Genomic DNA, 20,158 nt, shown 5'->3' on the forward strand with positions numbered 1-20,158 from the left:
AGAGGAGCCATGGGTGGATGGGAGAGAGAAGGGGCTGCTTTGGAACAGATGCAGCAGCCTGGCAGAGTGGTGCTGCACTTGATATGGAAACCCTGCTGGCTGATCACCTCATGGAAATGTGAGGAGCGCACACTGTGACCTGCAGCTGGAAAGAGATGCCAACGACCACAATGTTCATGATGGTGGGTAGGGGAGAAGCCTACCAGGGGCTGTAGGCGTTAAGTAATTGGACAGACCTCCTCCATTGACCACATCCATTGTGTTGGAGGCTGTATTGACCACCTCCATCATGTCTGACAGTGTGACACAGCCATCATATCCACAGTGAGATTTAATTTCACTTTCCTGGCATTGTTTGACACTTAAAAGCTTTGAGGAAAAATCCCCTGCCACCACGGATGTCATTACACAGGCAATCAGAAACACTGAGACTGAGATACTGATTAGATTTGTCCATCTAGACCAGCAGCTAGAAGACATAACACAGAAACATTCCAAACGTGGCTGTGCAATACTCTTACTGTGTGTCAGGCCCAATGTAGATTTGAATTACAATACAGGAAAAGATTTTAGAGGATAAATCAATTGCTGTGTGAAATGTGAATCTTTTATAGGTCATTGTGCCCACTGGCCTTTGTATTCTACGTCTCCGGGAATTCAAAGAACGAAATGAGAGGAGAGCAGAGAATGGGTGTCCATCAAAGCCGATATAAGCAATCATTCCACTTCAGCTGTTCCCACTTGCCGCATCTGTTAGAAGAAAATATAGGCTCAGAAAATGGACATTGTGCAGCTGAAGAGGTCAACTCATTTCACCACCTCCTAAATAAGAAACGTGAACTTATGGTCTTACTGTTGATTTATGCAGAAGATATAACTAGCCCCATTACTATGTTTGTTAGGTGACTACATTTAAAAACTGTTATAATCGGTAGCATTGAGACTGCCCTGTATTGCTTATATACTTAATGTGCATAAATGTGCATAAAATATAGCATCATTTAATATTAGTCAGTGCTAAAGTTGTAGAAAATATTGACAATTGGCAAATCCAATCTCCCCATATTAAAAAATATCAGGAAATTAAAAAATATCAATGGAGATTGTATTGTGTCCACTGTGTAATGCGTCCGCTCAAACCATAAATCATACATTACACTTGGGTGAATGAGAAAATTACAAACCGGATTTTCCACCAAAAAATATAAGGTCATTTCAGCCAGATCTTCCGACCAGGCCACCCGCCAGGGAACTAATTATTGATTAAATATCATCTTTTGAACAGTGCCCGGGAGCCACTCATACTCATAAATGTAGGTTGGAGAATTGGCTGCTCTTTATACGAGACAAGTCACCAGTTTTTCCTAAAACATTTAGACAGTTTTAAAGCCCTGTGGATGGCTCAGAGAGCAGGAGGTTATCAGGGTCTGGTTGTGAATAGCAGTTAAAGCGACTGTCCAGTCAGGGAGGATAGTCTCAATCTGAAACCTCCTCCCAGCTAACAGCAGGACACCTGTTAACCTGGACCAGTCCTGTGCCCTGAGGCCATTCTCACTTTCATTAACTCCACACCTGTCCTTTAAACAATGTTGTGCCTTTGTGCACTTCCATTACAAGTGAGAGTTTGCTCATATTGAGTAGGCAACAAACACACATACTGCTGTGTTTGCTGAATGATTCCCAATGACCTTGGCCTTGTTTCAACTGAACCTCCATTAGAAAAAAACATGAGATGTTGTTCTTGAAAGGGTTGACAGACTAACAGCTTCTTACTGTGACTTTTCTTGGCAATGAAAGGCCTTTGTTTTACAAGGAAGTCAGTCATAGAGCTGAGGTGAAGGCCCCTCCTTCATGAGAGGAATATGGGACTGTGAGAATGGAGAATCCGAGGCGAGGAATATACCAGATCATTTCCACATGGCTGTAAGTATGTGAACTCCTCTTTTGTTTTTCACCTTACATGCAAAGCAAATCAAATCAAATCATAGTGGCTAGCCACTGTGCTTCACTGCATGCCCTGCCCTGCACTTCCCTGCTCTCAAACACTAATTAGCTGCCAAACAGAGGCCTGCTCTTACTGCAGGGGGAGGAACTTTGGGTTGCCATGACACAGTCCTCATGGCAGGCTGAGAGGTGAAGCCGTGGGTCTCCATAAACGAGGAGAGAGGAGGGGGAACAATGTGCCGCACACTCTTATTTTGGAGTGTGGGTTAAACTGATTAGAAGAAACATATGCTGGCTGACCTCTTTACATGAGAGGCACTAGGTAGTGAGATTAATGTTTTTCAATGACTCCATTTGTCCAATTAGTCATGTTTCCAGAACTGTTAGTCACAGTATAAAGAGCTAGTGGCCGGGTGTCATGCACAAGATCAGCTGTGGTGAAACCTGTCAAATATCAAAGCTGTATGATTTACACACAGATACATTTGTAGGTGTGTTAGTGACTCATGTTTGTGGCGGTCTGTGCATTAAAGTTGCATATGCTAGCTGTAACAACAAACAAAATGTCTTTGCCAATTCTTCTGCATAATTTGAAGTCAAAGTGTTATACTACTAGCCTACAATAATACCGTATGTGTCAGCAGACCATAATATACTCAATTTTCTTGGTGTTTCTTGAGCTTCAGTTACCGTTTGAAAGTTTTAGGCCTAGATTGGGAAATGTTTTCTCCAACTGGAGGTTTGACTGTTTTCATTATTTACCTCGACATTGCTTTGGAGGGCTGAGCACAACTTTCCTGTTACTATCATTTCCCCGAAGCGTGAATAGGCTGCCATTTCTTTCTAGTCTACCAACTCAATTTGGCAGAGCTCATGTTTCATTCTGCTCCATCACAGAGGAAGCAGGATCTCACCCTTCCTAAGTCTCCATAGCGATGTTGGCAGGATCAGCTGTGTTTTGCACCTGATACGTCTGCCCCACAAAAAGTGTTGACAAAGCCAGACACCTTGCCAAAGTTAGCAAGAGCTCAATAAGCAATAATGTCTTAAAACTTGGCTGGCTGAAACTTTCTGCAAGACACGTTCAATATCCCGGCGCGAGAGATGCAACTGCAACATTTCTTTGTATCACTCCGTCCCTGGAGGTGAACAGACTCACTTTCTCCAAGTTAATTCCTTTCCAAGTTTGCTGGCGCTAATCTGTAATTAATTAGGTGGTTTTGCGGTGGCCAAGTTAATTACAGGTCAATCCTGTGATCCAAGAACAGTTTTAAACCCAAATGAATCACTGTCCAAGACCCAACAGAGCCAACATGGGCACCAAGCTGCTTTTTACACTTCGCTGTGTGAACCACAACTTCTCAAAGATGAACTTTTTCTACCCCTCCCCTGGCACTCCAATTTACTGAACGCATCTGATGATGTGAACAAAAGCAGCTCCACAAATGCGTAAGCTGCCGTTGCTGAACACTTGTTTTGATGTAGCTTCATAATTTAAACAACAGCACTCCAAACTGTCGGAATGGTTCAGTTACTTGTTAAGTGCATTTCGAGGTTAAGGAGATAGGGGAAGTCACTCAACGAATACGGTTAAGGAGATAGGGGAAGTAACTCAACGAATACGGTTAAGGAGATAGGGGAAGTCACTCAACGAATACGGTTAAGGAGATAGGGGAAGTAACTCAACGAATACGGTTAAGGAGATAGGGGAAGTCACTCAACGAATACGGTTAAGGAGATAGGGGAAGTAACTCAACGAATACGGTTAAGGAGATAGTGGAAGTAACTCAACGAATACGGTTAAGGAGATAGGGGAAGTAACTCAACGAATACGGTTAAGGAGATAGGGGAAGTAACTCAACGAATACGGTTAAGGAGATAGGGGAAGTAACTCAACGAATACGGTTAAGGAGATAGGGGAAGTAACTCAACGAATACGGTTAAGGAGATAGGGGAAGTAACTCAACGAATACGGTTAAGGAGATAGGGGAAGACACTCACCGAATACGGTTAAGGAGATAGGGGAAGTAAATCAACGAATACGGTTAAGGAGATAGGGGAAGTAACTCAACGAATACGGTTAAGGAGATAGGGGAAGTAACTCAACGAATACGGTTAAGGAGATAGGGGAAGTAACTCAACGAATACGGTTAAGGAGAAAGGGGAAGTAACTCAACGAATACGGTTAAGGAGAAAGGGGAAGTAACTCAACGAATACGGTTAAGGAGATAGGGGAAGTCACTCAACGAATACGGTTAAGGAGAAAGGGGAAGTAACTCAACGAATACGGTTAAGGAGATAGGGGAAGTAACTCAACGAATACGGTTAAGGAGATAGGGGAAGTCACTCAACGAATACGGTTAAGGAGAAAGGGGAAGTAACTCAACGAATACGGTTAAGGAGATAGGGGAAGTCACTCAACGAATACGGTTAAGGAGAAAGGGGAAGTAACTCAACGAATACGGTTAAGGAGATAGGGGAAGTAACTCAACGAATACGGTTAAGGAGATAGGGGAAGTAACTCAACGAATACGGTTAAGGAGATAGGGGAAGTAACTCAACGAATACGGTTAAGGAGAAAGGGGAAGTAACTCAACGAATACGGTTAAAGAGATAGGGGAAGACACTCACCGAATACAGTGCGGGCGGGAACCGACTCTCTGTTTAGCCAGAAGGAGACCTGAGACAGGATGACAGTCATGATGCACGGGAGGTAGGTTTGAATCACAAAATAGCCAATTTTCCTTTTCAAATGGAAATACGTTGTCATCACTACATATTCTCCTGAGGGGGGAGAGAGAGAGGGAGAGACAGAGAGAGAGAGGGGGAGAGAGAGAGAGAGATGCAGAGGACATGAATTATTAATACAGCTCATGTTCAGTCCAGATAAACACAAGCACCCTGCTGAAATATTCAGAACCATATTTATGAAAGTAAATACAGTTGAATACATGCTAGCACAGCACTGGGAACATTTTAATGCAGTGGCATGCATGCTAGCAAAGGGAAGCCGAGTGTGGGAAGCCGAGTGTCTGTTTGTGAGAGTGGATGTTAACTGATCGCTTGTGTACCACAGTGTCTGGTTGTTAATCGCCTCGTCAAAAACCAGAAGTCCATGGTATAAAAATTGCTAAATAGGGGTAGGAACCTATGTATGTCGATTTTTTATCTGGAGCACACAGAATTCAGTTTTCCTCCAGGTTTTCTGCCATCTTCTGCAACGTTACAAACTACCATAGGTAACAACTCTCTGCAAAATGTCTCCTACCCGGTAACGGACATTACACGCAGCACCAACGGCCATGTGGGGGAGGGTTCTTGAAATGCAACATCCAATCAAAATCTTGCCGCTGGGAGCCAGCAGACCATTCAGACCTCCAACTGAACGACGTATGGCTACGCGAGACTAGGTTGTTAAAGGCAAAGATTGGTTTCCCACCACTGTTGGTTCGGATTAGATCTGTTGCCCTTGGCAGCAGTAATACGCCGACAAAAAGAGCTAGTGTGTGTGTGATAGGGCTGAGAGTAGCACACCTACTGTACCTGTGTGGGTTCAGCTCCTTAGGAAGAGAAATATGTGATATAGTATGACTGGCTATTAAATATGTCATCTCACGACTACTGTGTTTTAAAAACATTGCCTTGATCCACAGCCACCAATGTGCTGAGAACCTTTCCTGGATGACAGATACACTCCGCCTACAGTACATGCTGAGTAGAGGTGACACATGGACACTATGTTTATTGACATGGGAAGACAGGAAAATTAAATAGTACTAAAAGAACCGATATTCCCTATCCTGAAGCCTGTATGTCCAGTATGTACCACAAATACTGAGAAAACCATGTGGTACAAGATTCATTGTGGTATCTCAGATTGATCTCACATTCAGTGGTTGAAGGCAGTGATGTGAGTCAGTAATAAGAGTCAGTGATGTGTGACTAATGTGAGTCAGTATGAGGCGTCTCTGTGGTGTCACAGTGAATGTACACAAAGGACTGTTCCAACAAAACCTACTCTATTGGGGCTGTGTACAGAGTACAACCCTCCTCAGTCCCTATCGGCCTCTATCACTGCAGCCATGAAACCAGACTGAGACAGTGACAGTAGTAAAACAAAGGGACCTAATCCATCACAGTGACTAAGTAGAGGTTAGTCATTATCTGTCTCTCACAGGGACCTGCCTTTTAGAGAGAAGGCCACTTAAATGACTTCCCTGATTTGAATAGCAGTCTGTGCCTGGTAAAAACAGGTTGACACTCCCCTAAGAGAAGAGAGACAAAACTGTCAAAATTGTGGGTGTTGTAGATAAAGGGATTTCACAGCTGCTATGGAAATCAGAATTTAAGATCAAATGAATGGCTGATCAACTGCTGGCTGACAGAATTTCCTATAATTTAGTGCCAATTCAAATGGACTCCAGACCAGAGCTCAATCAGAGGAAAAGAGGAGTTCTCCCTCCTGCTCCAAGGCTCCTTATCTTTCTACTACTGCGGAATTGTTATCTTACCGCTGAACAAGTTGAACATTTTTGCTCTTGGCTACCATTTAAAATACTTGCTAAAACTGCAGATCAAATGTGTGTTCAATCTGAAATCAGGGTGCCTGTGTCTTCTTAGATTAAATACCATGTAAATGGGAGCCGCCACAAAGATCGGTTCTCTTCATCTACCCTGAATTTTCAAATTTTGTTCACAGACGAAGTGTTGGATAACAGGACAGTTTGTCAGTCTCTCTCCACCAGCCTATAAGAAAGCCGCTGCATTCAGTGATCAGCGGGCACCTCCTTCCCCCAAACTCAGCAAGTCTTCCTTTCAGTGGGGAGACCTTACTGACCCCAATAACACTAGCAGAGACCAATCGATGAGGCAGCCACTTGCACAGCAACTCAGATAAATTACTTAACAAAAAGACACAAATGGAATCTGTAAGTATATGCCAACGGTGTACAAAGGAAAATGGAAAAGGGAGAGAAATTAATTCATCCAAATTGTCATGCACGCCAGGAGCTGAAAAGAGAGACTTTCAAAGCAGATGTTCCATTAGTTATATCCTTTGTTCTGATGTTGTCTCAGTGTCAATTCCTTGATCATATGGCATAATAGAACTTGTGCTGGAACTGCATGTTACTGTGAAAAGTGCCAGATAGGTTGTAAGGGTACCTGTGCTGGAACTCATGGATTCTTTCCCAATATCGTGGCCTAGTAGATCATACTGGTTTAGCCTTGAACCATCCTTCGCTACGACTACAGAATCCTCATCTCCTTTGGTCCAGATATAGACAACCTCATTGTTGGTATACGCATCTGAGAGAGAGAGAGAGAGAGAGAGAGAGAGAGAGAGAGAGAGAGAGAGAGAGAGAGAGAGAGAGAGAGAGAGAGAGAGAGAGAGAGAGAGAGAGAGAGAGAGAAAGAAAGCGAGAGAGAAAGAAAGCGAGAGAGAAAGAGAGAGAGAGAGAGAGAGAGAGAGAGAGAGAGAGAGAGAGAGAGAGAGAGAGAGAGAGAGAGAGAGAGAGAGAGAGAGAGAGAGAAAGAAAGAGAGAGAGAGAGAGAGAGAGAGAGAGAGAAAGCGAGAGAGAAAGAGATAGAGAAAGAGCGAGGGTAGGGAGGGGAAGGGGGTGCAGATGGACAGATATACACACACACAGGTAGAGGCAGAGAGAAAGAATGACAGTACTAAATGGCAGTTTCCAATGAGTGAATAACACTAGGCACTCTTTTCCATAATTCAGCAGTGCTACCATTGGCTGATTCTGATTCTGATGATGGCAACAAACAAAGGTTATAAGAAGGGGGGGGGGGGTCATTGATCTGAATAAATGCATGTCAATGAGAGTTTAATAAAAGCAGGCAGTGTTTTGATTAGTTTATAAATTTGGCAACTTGAACTCAAGGTACATCCGCATGAGGAATAATGTCATAAATAGGCTTTAAAATCCACAAGGTCAAACTTAGGGTGAGGAGCTTAAAAAGCATTAAAGAAACACACACACACACACACACACACACACACACACACACACACACACACACACACACACACACACACACACACACACACACACACACACACACACACACACACACACACACACACACACACATTACAGTAGAAGAGACCCCAAGCTGAGCCCAAGAACATAACTCACACATCAGCCTGAGGTTTGCTAATTACATTTTGATAGCCACAGAGAAGTTATAGTTTTATTCTCATGGGAGACCATTAATTATAATAGTTAATTCATCTACTTGTATGTGTCTTCATCTATTACAATTGTAATTGGTAATGAAAGGTATTATTCTGTCATCGTGTGTGTCCTCTATGGCTCTGTCTGTTTGTAAAGGAGCTACTCGGTGTGGTCAGACTCCCAGCTTCGCTCAGCAGAGAAGGTCAACTATGTCAAACACTTCCATTGTTATTCAAGGCTTTGAAATCTTTCACTACAATCTTTCACTTCTCTCTGGATGCACAGTACATGCAGAAATCCATGGCTGCATAATGTCAAGAATACAAGTCTCCATAACCAGTTGCAAGGATAATGCAGCATACCTAAATATCGCTGCTCAATACAATCCTAAAGAAAACAACATGACAAGGGCGCCATGACAGGAAACTATAGAAATTGAAATGAGTAAAACTGCATGTAAATGTTGTAGTTACATCTGCATGGCAACCTGTCTGGCTCTGAGATCCACTTCATGCAGAGTATAGCGTCATATATCTTCAGCCAATTTTTTTTTTTTAATTCTGGACAGACAAAACAAACCCGATGCATCGAATGTGAAAATATGCAATGCTCAGTATTATACAGAGCCACGATCGCATGGAACTCCTTACATCTCCAATTACTCAAGCAAACAGCTTAATTACCTTTTAAAAACTGATTAAACAACATTTCATAGAAAGTCAGGGAGTGTGAGGGGACACACAAACACAAATTCTTTTCTTGTATTTTTTTGTATTAGGGCTGTCCCGACTAAAATCTTGGTCGACCGAGAGTCATCCTGTTCTTTCGAATATGTTTAAACTTATTTTTCCATATATAGACACACACAACCCTATGCAGACACAACAACTACAGATACTGAGCGTATCTGATGCTTTAAGCACACTGTTTGATTAAATAATTAAGACAAACAAATGACTCAAGAAAGAGCCCGATGGTCACACTGTGTTAAAAAGCAAGTGCCTATGTGGCTGGCGCACGTTGTCTCTCTCTCCTCCCTACTGCAGTGAAAAGGCACCACAACACGTGTTGATTGTGCTGTCCGTGCTGAAGCTGCAACATTACAGTCATTTAGTTTCTTACTTGTTTCTGACTGAAAAGTTCTGTTACCAAAATCCCTCATTTGTTTAGGAAGAACATTCCCTATTCCCTTAACCCTTGTTCTCTTTACGTGAAACATGTAAGCATTGCATGCATGTGACCAATAGGGCCTGACCTATAGCCTAATCACATAAATAATGTCCGAACACAATAATGTCAACAGCAAAATGGATAAGCAGGATGTGAAAAAAGAAACTCAAAATGGGCGAATGTTTACTGGTTGCTCTGGAGGTAAAGGGGAAGTCAGATCTGTGGAAGACATTTGACTTAGTTGTGGAAACTACTGGAGATCCAGAAAAAGGAGGGTATACTGTAGGAGCAAGCATTGTGTATTATGTGTGCCCAACAGTTGCTGTCTGATTACAAAACTATATTTTTTTCTGACCATTTGGAACAGTGTAAACAACCCTAAATAAATAAGTGTAACAGAGAGTCAGTTTTTTAAAAATATATATATAAAGCCTTTATTACAGCAGACTAAAAACAGTTGCATGCATTCCTGAATTGCGGTTTATTTATAGTTTAGGCTAATTATTCAAAGCTTTGTTATTTAATTTTAAAACTAAAATGCTTGATTGCATTTTAAACCATGAATTTCTCATATGCTGTGTGATGGCATGAACGAATGAATGATTGATTGATACAGTAGCCTATATAATGAAATATAGGCCTAAGTAAGGTATGGTATTAAGACTAAACAGGATGCGCTCTTAGGCCTACAGCTCGATGGCGGTTATAGAAGGCTACTATACAAAGCCTACTAATGATAACGACATCACTTATTATTATAATGATCATAATAATAATTGTAATAATATCAGTAAGAAGGAGATCAAGAAAAACGGAGGGTATAGGAGCAGGAGCAAGAGCTGCGGGCATAGTATTTGTGACAAACAGGTGCTTTTAGATACTGTTTCTGCCTGTTTGGGACAGAGTAAACAACACAGAATCATTTTAAGTAATACCAGTCTGTTCTAATTGAAGAAAAGTGTAAAGCCTTTATTTCAGCATAGCAAAGATTAAAAACAGCCAAATCTGTGCAGTTGCTTTGTCTGACATTTTGCCGTTGAAAAAGGCTTGGTGCTCAGTAGGCTATTAAACAAACACTCAAACAGGCAACAGAAGCAAGATCTGTTTTATTTTTGTAGATACAGTATATATTGATGATTTATAAAGTCAGGCACATTTAACAGTTAGGCTATTGATTTTAGACCTAATTAAGTTGAGGTTTGCTTTCTTAGACAATTAGGCTAAACCCTATTCGCACGGGACTAGTATTACTAGAGAACGTCGGTTATGTAATTATTACACCAGAATATCCGTTATTCCAGAGGACGATTCAGAGGGGATTCGTTTTTTCCAAACTGCCCCCTGTAGTTCTTTTTTCAATAATTTGACAATTATGACGTAAGCCTGGAGGTTTTTTCTAGGCGTGAATATATTTCAACAAGTCCAGGCTATAACAGGGCTACACTGATAATTCGAGCTTGGTTCCCAAGTTTCTAAACCATACCAAACCATCTTTGCTATAGTGTCGCCATAATATTTGAATTGAGGAAGTGTGATAATAATCATTAGGATATTCAGATGTGAGCTAAACAGTGCACGTGCACTTGAGATGCGTTTTGAGGCTTTGCATGTGAAAGCGAACTTATCATTTCCAAACAATTAGGTCAGTTGTAAGCTGCTTTGCGATCTATTAACAGCAATGGTTACATTAAACAGGCACAATATTTTTTACTGCCGCATTCGGTAATGTTAAATCCATACGCACAAAACATATGAACAAAAGCATTCACTGTGAAAGTTCATACATGTAGGACCTTCATTTATAGGCCATGCGCAGCACTTCAATCAATTTATCAAATCAGTTATTGTTTTCTTGCTCAAACCGCGAGCAACACCTGTCAAACTCAGACATTTCTCTCAAAACACAGGGATGTCAAATTGCACGGGACTAGTTTTATCAGAGGACCTTGGAGTTCGCCAAAAAACAGTAGGTTATTCTGGCTGAAATTGTTACTCTCCTGCCATGTACAAATGTCTGACATGGCAGATTTGGACAGGACTAAAATGACAGATATGGTGTTTTGTGCATGTTCACATACAGAGGTGCTCAAATTTGTTGGTACCCCTCCTCAAAAAGTGAAAAATTCACAATTTTCTCCGAAATAACTTGAAACTGACGAAAGTAATTGGCATCCACCATTGTTTATTCCATATTTAATAGAAATCAGACTTTGCTTTTGATTTTTTATTCAACATAATATTGTAAATAATAAAACAACTGAAAATGGCATTGACAAAAATGATGGGACCCATAATCTAATATTTTGTTGCACAACCTTGAGGCAATCAATGCAATCAAACATTTTCTGTAGCTCCCAATGAGACATCTGCACCTGTTAACAGATAGTTTGGCCCACTCATCCTGAGCAAACTGCTCCAGCTGTCTCAGGTTTGATGGGTGCCTTCTCCAAACTGCAAGTTTCAGCTATTTCCATTGATGTTCGATTCAGATCAGGACTCATAGAAGGCCACTTCAGAAAAGTCCAATGTTTTGTTCTTATCCATTCTTGGGTGCTTTGAGTTGTGTGTTTTGGGTCATTATCCTGTTGACCTGCGACTGAGACAGAGCTTTCTGACACTGGGCAGTACGTTTCACTCCAGAATGCCTTGATAGTCTATAGATTTCATTGTGCCCTGCACAGATTCAAGGCACCCTGTGCCAGGCGCAGCAAGGCTGCCCCAAAACATAACCGAGCCTCCTCCATGTTCTTTTCATTGAAAGCTTCATTTTTCCATCTGTGAACATAGAGCTGTGACTTGCTAAAACGCTCCAGTTTTGACTCATCTGTCCAAAGGACATTCTCCCAGAAGGATTGTGGCTTGTCAATATGCATTTTAGCAAATTCCAGTCTAGCTTTTTTATGTTTCTCTTTCAAAAGTGGAGTCCTCCTGGTTCTTCTTCCATGGAGCCCACTGTCGCTCAAAAAGAGACGGATGGTGCGATCAGAAACTGACGTACCTTCACCTTGGAGTTCCGCTTGTGTCTCTTTGGCAGTTATCCTAGGTTCTTTTTCAACCATTCACACTATCCTTCTGTTCAATCTGGGGTTGATTTTCCTCTTGCGGCCGCGCCCAGGGAGGTTGTCTACAGTTCCTTGGACCTTAAACTTCTTAATAATATTTGCAACTGTTGTCACAGGAACATCAAGCTGCTTGGAGATGGTCTTGTAGCCTTTACCTTTACCATGCTTGTCTGTTATTTTCTTTCTGATCTCCTCAGACAAATGTCTCCTTTGCTTTCTCTGGTCCATGTTCAGTGTGGTGCACACAATGATACCAAACAGCTCAGTGACTACTTTTCTCCATTTAAAAAGACTGAATGACTGATTACAAGATTGGAGGCATATGTGATACTAATTAAAGAAACTAATTAGTTTGAAATATCACTATAATCCAATTATTTATGATCTTTTCTAAAAGGGTACCAACAAATGTGTCCAGGCCATTTAGAATATCTTTGTAGAATAAGCAATAATGAATCTCTTTTCACAGCTTCTTTGCTTTATTCTATGACATACCAAAGGCATGCAAGTATACATGATAAAATAGCTTTAAATTTCATGACTTTTCAGGAGGAATTAAGCATTATTTCAATGAGCTGTAAGGGTACCAACAAATTTGAGCAAGTCTGTAATTACATTACCGGACCACCCCCAGTAAAACTAATCCCATTCGAATAGGGCTTAAGGCAAGGGCTGTTTCCTTGTCTCTGCTGCTGCCTCCGCTGCATTGTTCTCAATCCCAATATGCTGGTTCGTTTTGCTATTATGCACATAGCAACATAGGGAAAGGCACCAATTCTACAGTGAAATTCTTATTTTTACATAATATAACCATATACAATTTCAGTATCACATGTCTTACAGTGATGGACTGTGCCATCCCCGTGGCCTCCGCAATTGATTAGTCCAAAGAGACAGGTACGAATCAGACAGGTGTCTTATGCACCATGAAAAAAACACAAAAAAATTGTGGCTGCTTGACTAAATAAATCTCAGTCAACCAACAGCCTATCGACCAAACAATTGACCAGTCAACTAAATGGGGTCAGCCCTAGTCTGTATAATTTTTTTGTTGTATCATTTGTATATCGTTGTTTTTAAAATTTCTGTGTTACTGTCCATGTCTACCAGTATATCAGTGTTTTGTTATTTGTCATGTTTTGTGTTTCTTCTGGACACTAGGAAGAGTAGCTGCTGCTTCTGCTAAAGCTAATTGGGATCCAAATAGACAAATAAAATAAAATGTATAATAGCGGTGAGTGGGGCGAGCAAGTGCTGTAACACGGCAGGCCTCAACAAAGGCCGCTAATTACATGCCAACCATGTGCCGTTGCGCTAAGGAGACGATTGTTCTTGGGCTTTGCAGCGGATTTCCATTGACATACAGTTGAAGTCGGAAGTTTGCATACACCATAGCCAAATACATTTAAACTCAGTTTTTCACAATTCCTGACATTTAATCACAGTAAAAATTCCCTGTCGTAGGTCAGTTAGGATCACCACTTTATTTTAAGAATGTGAAATGTCAGAATAATAGTAGAGAGAATTATTTTTTCAGCATTTCTTTCTTTCATCACATTCCCAGTGGGTCAGAAGTATACATACACTCAATTAGTATTTGGTAGCATTGCCATTAAATTGTTTAACTTGGGTCAAACGTTTTGGGTAGCCTTCCACAAGCATCCCACAATAAGTTTGGTGAATTTTGGCCTCCTTGCTCGCACACGCTTTTTCAGTTCTGCCCACAATTTTTCTATGGGTTTGAGGTCAGGGCTTTGTGATGGCCACTCCAAAACCTTGACTTTGTTGTCCTTAAGCCATTTTGCCACAACTTTGGAAGTATGCTTGGGGTCATTGTCCATTTGGAAGGCCCATTTGCGACCAAGCTTTAACTTCCTGACTGATGTCCTGAAATGTTGCTTCAATATATCCACATAATTCCCCCACCCATGATGCCATCTATTTTGTGAAGTGCACCAGTCCCTCCTGGAGCAAAGCACCCCCACTACATGATGCTGCCACCCCCGTGCGTCACGGTTGGGATGGTGTTCTTCGGCTTGCAAGCCTCCCCCTTTTTCCTCCAAACATAACGATGGTCATTAGCTTTGTCCCCATGTGCAGTTGCAAACAGTAGTCTGGCTTTTTTATGGCGGTTTTGGAGCAGTGGCTTCTTCCTTGCTGAGTGGCCTTTCAGGTTATGTCGATATAGGACTTGTTTTACTGTGGATATAGATACTTTTGTACCGGTTTCATCCAGCATCTTCACAAGGTCCTTTGCTGTTGTTCTAGGATTGATTTGCACTTTTCGCACCAAAGTGCGTTCATCTCTAGGAGACAGAACGCATCTCCTTCCTGAGCGGTATGATGGCTACGTGGTCCCATGGTGTTTATACTTGCGCACTATTGTTTGTACAGATGAACGTGGTACCTTCAGGCGTTTGGAAATTGCTCCCAAGGATGAAAACTGAGGTTTTGGCTGATTTCTTTTGATTTTCCCATGATGTCAAGCGAAGAGGCACTGAGTTTGAAGGTAGGCCTTGAAATACATCCACAGGTACACCTCCAATTAAATCAAATGATGTCAATTAGCCTATCAGAAGCTTCTAAATCCATGACATAATGTTCTGGAATTTTCCAAGTTGTTTAAAGGCACAGTCAACTTAGTGTATGTAAACTTCTGACCCACTGGAATTGTGATACAGTGAATTATAAGTGAAATAATCTGTAAACAATTGTTGGAAAAATTACTTGTGCCATGCCCAAAGTAGATGTCCTAACCAACTTGTCAAAACTATAGTTTGTTAACAAGGAATTTGTGGAGTGGTTGAAAAATGAGTTTTAATGACTCCAACCTAAGTGTATGTAAACTTCCGACTTCAACTGTAAATACAGATTAGAGGAGGAGCAGTGCCGAAGGGAGCATTGTGACAGTCTGCCAATAAGAGACCTGTTTGCTGAAGGAAAAACGGCCCTGAAAGGACTCCTTTTGTAGTATTGGCCGGATGAGGTTTTATTCACAATGTCCTGACCACATCACTCTGACTTTTAATATTGGCAGAGTTGTTATTATCTTGGATCATTAACTTATAAAATAACCTCTCCCTGTTCTATACGCGGTGAAACATTTGCGTCTCTGGTTGAGGAGGAGAGTGACAGGGATGGAGATAGAACTGATGGAAAGGCCTCTATTATACTTTAACGTTACATGCAATTCACACGGTCCATGGCAAGTTGGCGAAGAACAACGGACCATTGCTTACCACGTAGATGTCCGATTTGATCTATGACCACCATTTCTGTGATGTCAGCTATGTGTACCTGATACAGATGTATATCTAGAGAGACTTACAGCTTCCAAACTTCAGAGGACAGGCGTGTGTATCCATGGGGAAATCCTCCAAGTGCATGGGACACTCAGCATGGATGGTCAGCCTGGTCAGAGATGGAGAAAAACAACAAAGACAAGTTAGTGACAGGCCTTAAACACTCCATGACACCTGTCACATGGCACCAACACATTCTGTACGTTAAAGCTTTATGTGTTGAGACATCCTTTTAATTTGCCAGATCCTGTTCAGTATCATTCTAAAGGCCAAAGCAGTGGCTCGCCCACTTCAATAACTTTTACTGCACACCATTCTGCATCATTCTTAGTCTCTCAACCTGTCACGCAGAGCTTCAATTGAAACATGAATGACAGGGCCGTAGTCATTTTCCTCTGTATCTGAATACAGTAAGCATACACCACGCCTCCTTCGGATCACCCAAGGTTCTCCTGCCCCCAATGGCAGGGGTATAGGGGTGACAGGTAGTCTAGAGTCTAGAGGTTAGAGCATTGGGCCAGTGTCCTAAAGGTTGCTAGTTTGAATCCACGAGTTGACAAAGGGAAGAATCTGTTGATGTGCCCTTGAGCAAGGCACTTAACCCTAATTGCCCTAGAGTTGCCTCTCAAGGGGAGTTGGGATATGCAAAAAACACATTTCCAATTCACACAGGCATATTTACATGTGTGAAACAGGACAAAAATAAGCACCAACCTAAATAATTAATATTATGGTTTGCCAGAGATAATCTGCTGTTCTGAGACTTCCCTGACATTTGGGTTTTGTTGAAAGGAGGAGGGGGGGGGGGTTGATGTGAGTGAGGGGAACAGTCAGCATGTGCAGTCACATACTGTAGTGCATCTGGCCATCAATGTGCCTGTTGAGGGCTACTACAGTATGTCTTGGTTGCCAGTGATTTGTCAGTTTTCCCATCAGCATAGCTCAAAACTCCCACTCCCTCCCCCCCACTACTAAGGCCAGGGCCAGCCAGACAGCTCTGCAGATCTGTGGAGCAGCCAGACAGTCAGCTATGTGGTCTCCTGTAGCCTCCTCATCCAGTTGATTAGATATTGACCCGCTGATCCTCGGCACATCACCTACTCCACTCCTGATGGAGGGAGCTCTGCAAATCAAGCTTCAGTGACGGGAGCAGACTGGCATCTTCCTGGGAGATCACATCTCACAACACACAACGACAGAACCAGTACTGTACCATTCTCCTTACTAAGTCCCTTTTGCCATTCCACATGACATGAATAATGGTGGACAATGAACATTACTTCAGAATGGCAGAATGGCAGAATGGTCCATAGTTCATTCTACCGGGACCTCCATTAGACAGTGGCGGAAATACAACTATGAGCCTTATGGGACCTCATCGTCACTAAGAAACAGAACATACTTCTTCCTGAGCAATGACATAAGTATAGGCATTTGTATAGAAATGTACAGGTAACTGCCCAAATAAAGGAAACACCAACATAAAGTGTCTTAATAAGGCGTTGGACCACCAGGAGCCAGAACAGCTTCAATGCACCTTGGAACAGATTATACAAGTGTCTGGAACTCTATTGGAAGAGCGCGATTCCATCATTTGATGTTTTGTTGATGGTGGTGGAAAATACCGTCTCAGGCGCTGCTGCTGAATCTCCCATAAGTGTTCAATTGGGTTGAGATCTGGTGACTGAGACGGCCACGGCATATGGTTCACATCGTTTTCATGCTCATCAAACCATTCAGTGATCCCTCGTGCCCTGTGGATGGAGGCATTGTCACCCTAAGGTGGCATAGCCATGGTAGCCAGAATAATGGCCTGCCCAGCATTTCTATACATGACCCTAAGCATGATGGGATGTTAATTGCTTAATTAACTCAGGAACCACACCTGTGTGGAAGCACCTGCTTTCAATATACAGTTGAAGTCGGAAGTTTACATACACTTAGGTTGGAGTCATTAAAACTTGTTTTTCAACCACTCCACAAATTTCTTGTTAACAAACTATAGTTTTGGCAAGTCGGTTAGGACATCTACTTTGTGCATGACACAAGTAATTTTTCCAACAATTGTTTACAGACAGATTATTTCACTTATAATTCACTGTATCACAATTCCAGTGGGTCAGAAGTTTACATAAACTAAATTGACTGTGCCTTTAAACAGCTTGGAAAATTCCAGAAAATTATGTCATGGCTTTAGAAGCTTCTGATAGGGTAATTGACATCATTTAAGTTAATTGAAGGTATACCTGTGGATGTATTTCAAGGCCTACCTTCAAACTAAGTGCCTCTTTGCTTGACATCACGGCAAAACCAAAAGAAATCAGCCAAGACATCAGAAAAAAAATCGTAGACCTCCACAAGTCTGGTTCATCCTTGGGAGCAATTTCCAAACGCCTGAAGGTACAACGTTCATCTGTACAAACAATAGTACGCAAGTATAAACACCATGGGACCACGTAGCCGTCATACCGCTCAGGAAGGAGACGCGTTCTGTCTCCTAGAGATGAACGCACTTTGGTGCGAAAGGTGCAAATCAATCCCAGAACAACAGCAAAGGATCTTGTGAAGATGCTGGAGGAAACAGGTACAAAAGTATCTATATCTACAGTAAAATGAGTCCTATATCGACATAACCTGAAAGGCCGCTCAGGAAGGAAGAAGCCACTGCTCCAAGACCGCCATAAAAAAGCCAGACTACAGTTTGCAGCTGTACATGGGGACAAAGACCATACTTTTTGGAGAAATGTCCTCTGGTCTGATGAAACAAAAATAGAACTGTTTGGCATAATGACCATTGTTATGTTTGGAGGAGAAAGGGGGAGGCTGCAAGCCGAAGAACACTATCCCAACCGTAAAGCACGGGGGTGGCAATATCATGTTGTGGGGGTGCTTTGCTCAAGGAGGGACTGGTGCACTTCACAAAATAGATGGCATCATGAGGCAGGAAATTTATGTGGATATATTGAAGCAACATCTCAAGACATCAGACAGGAAGTTAAAGCTTGGTTGCAAATGGGCCTTCCAAATGGACCATGACCCCAAGCATACTTTCAAAGTTGTGGCAAAATTGCTTAAGGACAACAAAGTCAAGGTATTGGAGTGGCCATCACAAAGCCCTGACCTCAAACCCATAGAAAAATTGTGGGCAGAACTGAAAAAGCGTGTGCGAGCAAGGAGGCCTACAAACCTGACTCAGTTACACCAGCTCTGTCAGGAGGAATGGGCCAAAATTCACACAACCTATTGTGGGAAGCTTGTGGAAGGCTACCTGAAACGTTTGACCCAAGTTAAACAATTTAAAGGTAATGCTACCAAATACTAATTGTGTGTATGTGTCAGGGTTGTGTGCGGCGAAGTAGCAGAGTCAAATGCAGGACACCAGTGTTGAGCGAAACACAAAACGTTTACTCAAAATCTCAGCAAAATTCCACAACGGGAATAATTACAAAACATATAAGAAAATACAACAACCACTAACGTAACAAACAATCACGGACAAAACAGAAATGAAAGCCAGAGGGTTAAATAGGGAACATAATAGGGGAATTGAAACCAGGTGTGTATAATACAGACAAAACAAAACGAAACAGAAAAATGGATCGGTGGTGACTAGAAAGCCGGTGACGTCGACCGCCGAACACCACCCGAACAAGGAGAGGGGCCGACTTCGGCGGAAGTCGTGACAGTACCCCCCCCTTGACGCGCGGCTCCAGCAGCGCGACGACACCGGCCTCGAGGACGACCCGGAGGGCGAGGTGCAGGGCGATCCGGGTGGAGACGGTGAAACTCTTGTAACATAGAAGGATCTAGAATGTCCTCCACCGGTACCCAGCATCTCTCCTCCGGACCGTACCCCTCCCACTCCACGAGGTACTGAAGGCCCCTCGCCCGACGCCTAGAATCCATGATGGCTCTTACGCTATACGCCGGGACCCCCTCGATGTCAAGAGGGGGCGGAGGAACCTCCCGCACCTCAGACTGCTGGAGCGGACCAGCCACCACCGGCCTGAGGAGAGACACATGGAACGAGGGGTTAATACGGTAATCAGGGGGGAGTTGTAACCTATAACAAACCTCGTTCAATCTCCTCAGGACTTTAAATGGCCCCACAAACCGCGGACCCAGTTTCCGGCAGGGCAGGTGAAGGGGTAGGTTTCGGGTCGAGAGCCAGACCCGATCCCCCGGTGCATACACCGGGGCCTCACTGCGGTGGCGGTCGGCACTCGCCTTTTGTCTCCTGATGGCATGTTGTAGCCGTACGTGGGCAGCGTTCCAAGTCTCCTCTGAGTGCCGAAACCATTCATCCACCGCAGGAGCCTCAATCTGGCTCTGATGCCATGGTGCCAGGACCGGCTGGTAACCTAGCACACACTGAAAAGGTGATAGGTTGGTAGAGGAGTGGCGGAGGGAGTTTTGGGCCATCTCGGCCCAGGGGATGTAAGCTGCCCACTCCCCCGGCCGGTCCTGGCAATAGGACCTCAGAAACCTACCC

The 20,158-nt window shown here is 42.8% G+C and overlaps 1 protein-coding gene across 2 annotated transcripts in view; it reads right to left on the reverse strand.

Moving 5' to 3' along the window:
- The window catches only part of LOC139537134 (gamma-aminobutyric acid receptor subunit alpha-3-like), a 160,878-nt gene that overhangs the window by 17,612 nt on the left and 123,108 nt on the right, over positions 1-20,158 (reverse strand). For both annotated transcript variants that reach the window (XM_071338083.1, XM_071338082.1), the window contains exons 6-8: positions 15,693-15,775; positions 7,108-7,251; positions 4,576-4,728 (exon numbers count right to left, since the gene is read on the reverse strand). In XM_071338083.1, the coding sequence (XP_071194184.1) occupies positions 4,576-4,728; positions 7,108-7,251; positions 15,693-15,775 (380 nt within the window). The remainder of the gene's footprint in view (positions 1-4,575; positions 4,729-7,107; positions 7,252-15,692; positions 15,776-20,158) is intronic.

The sequence above is a fragment of the Salvelinus alpinus genome, chromosome 13 (genome assembly GCF_045679555.1).
Source record: "Salvelinus alpinus chromosome 13, SLU_Salpinus.1, whole genome shotgun sequence".
Classification (NCBI taxonomy): domain Eukaryota; kingdom Metazoa; phylum Chordata; class Actinopteri; order Salmoniformes; family Salmonidae; genus Salvelinus; species Salvelinus alpinus.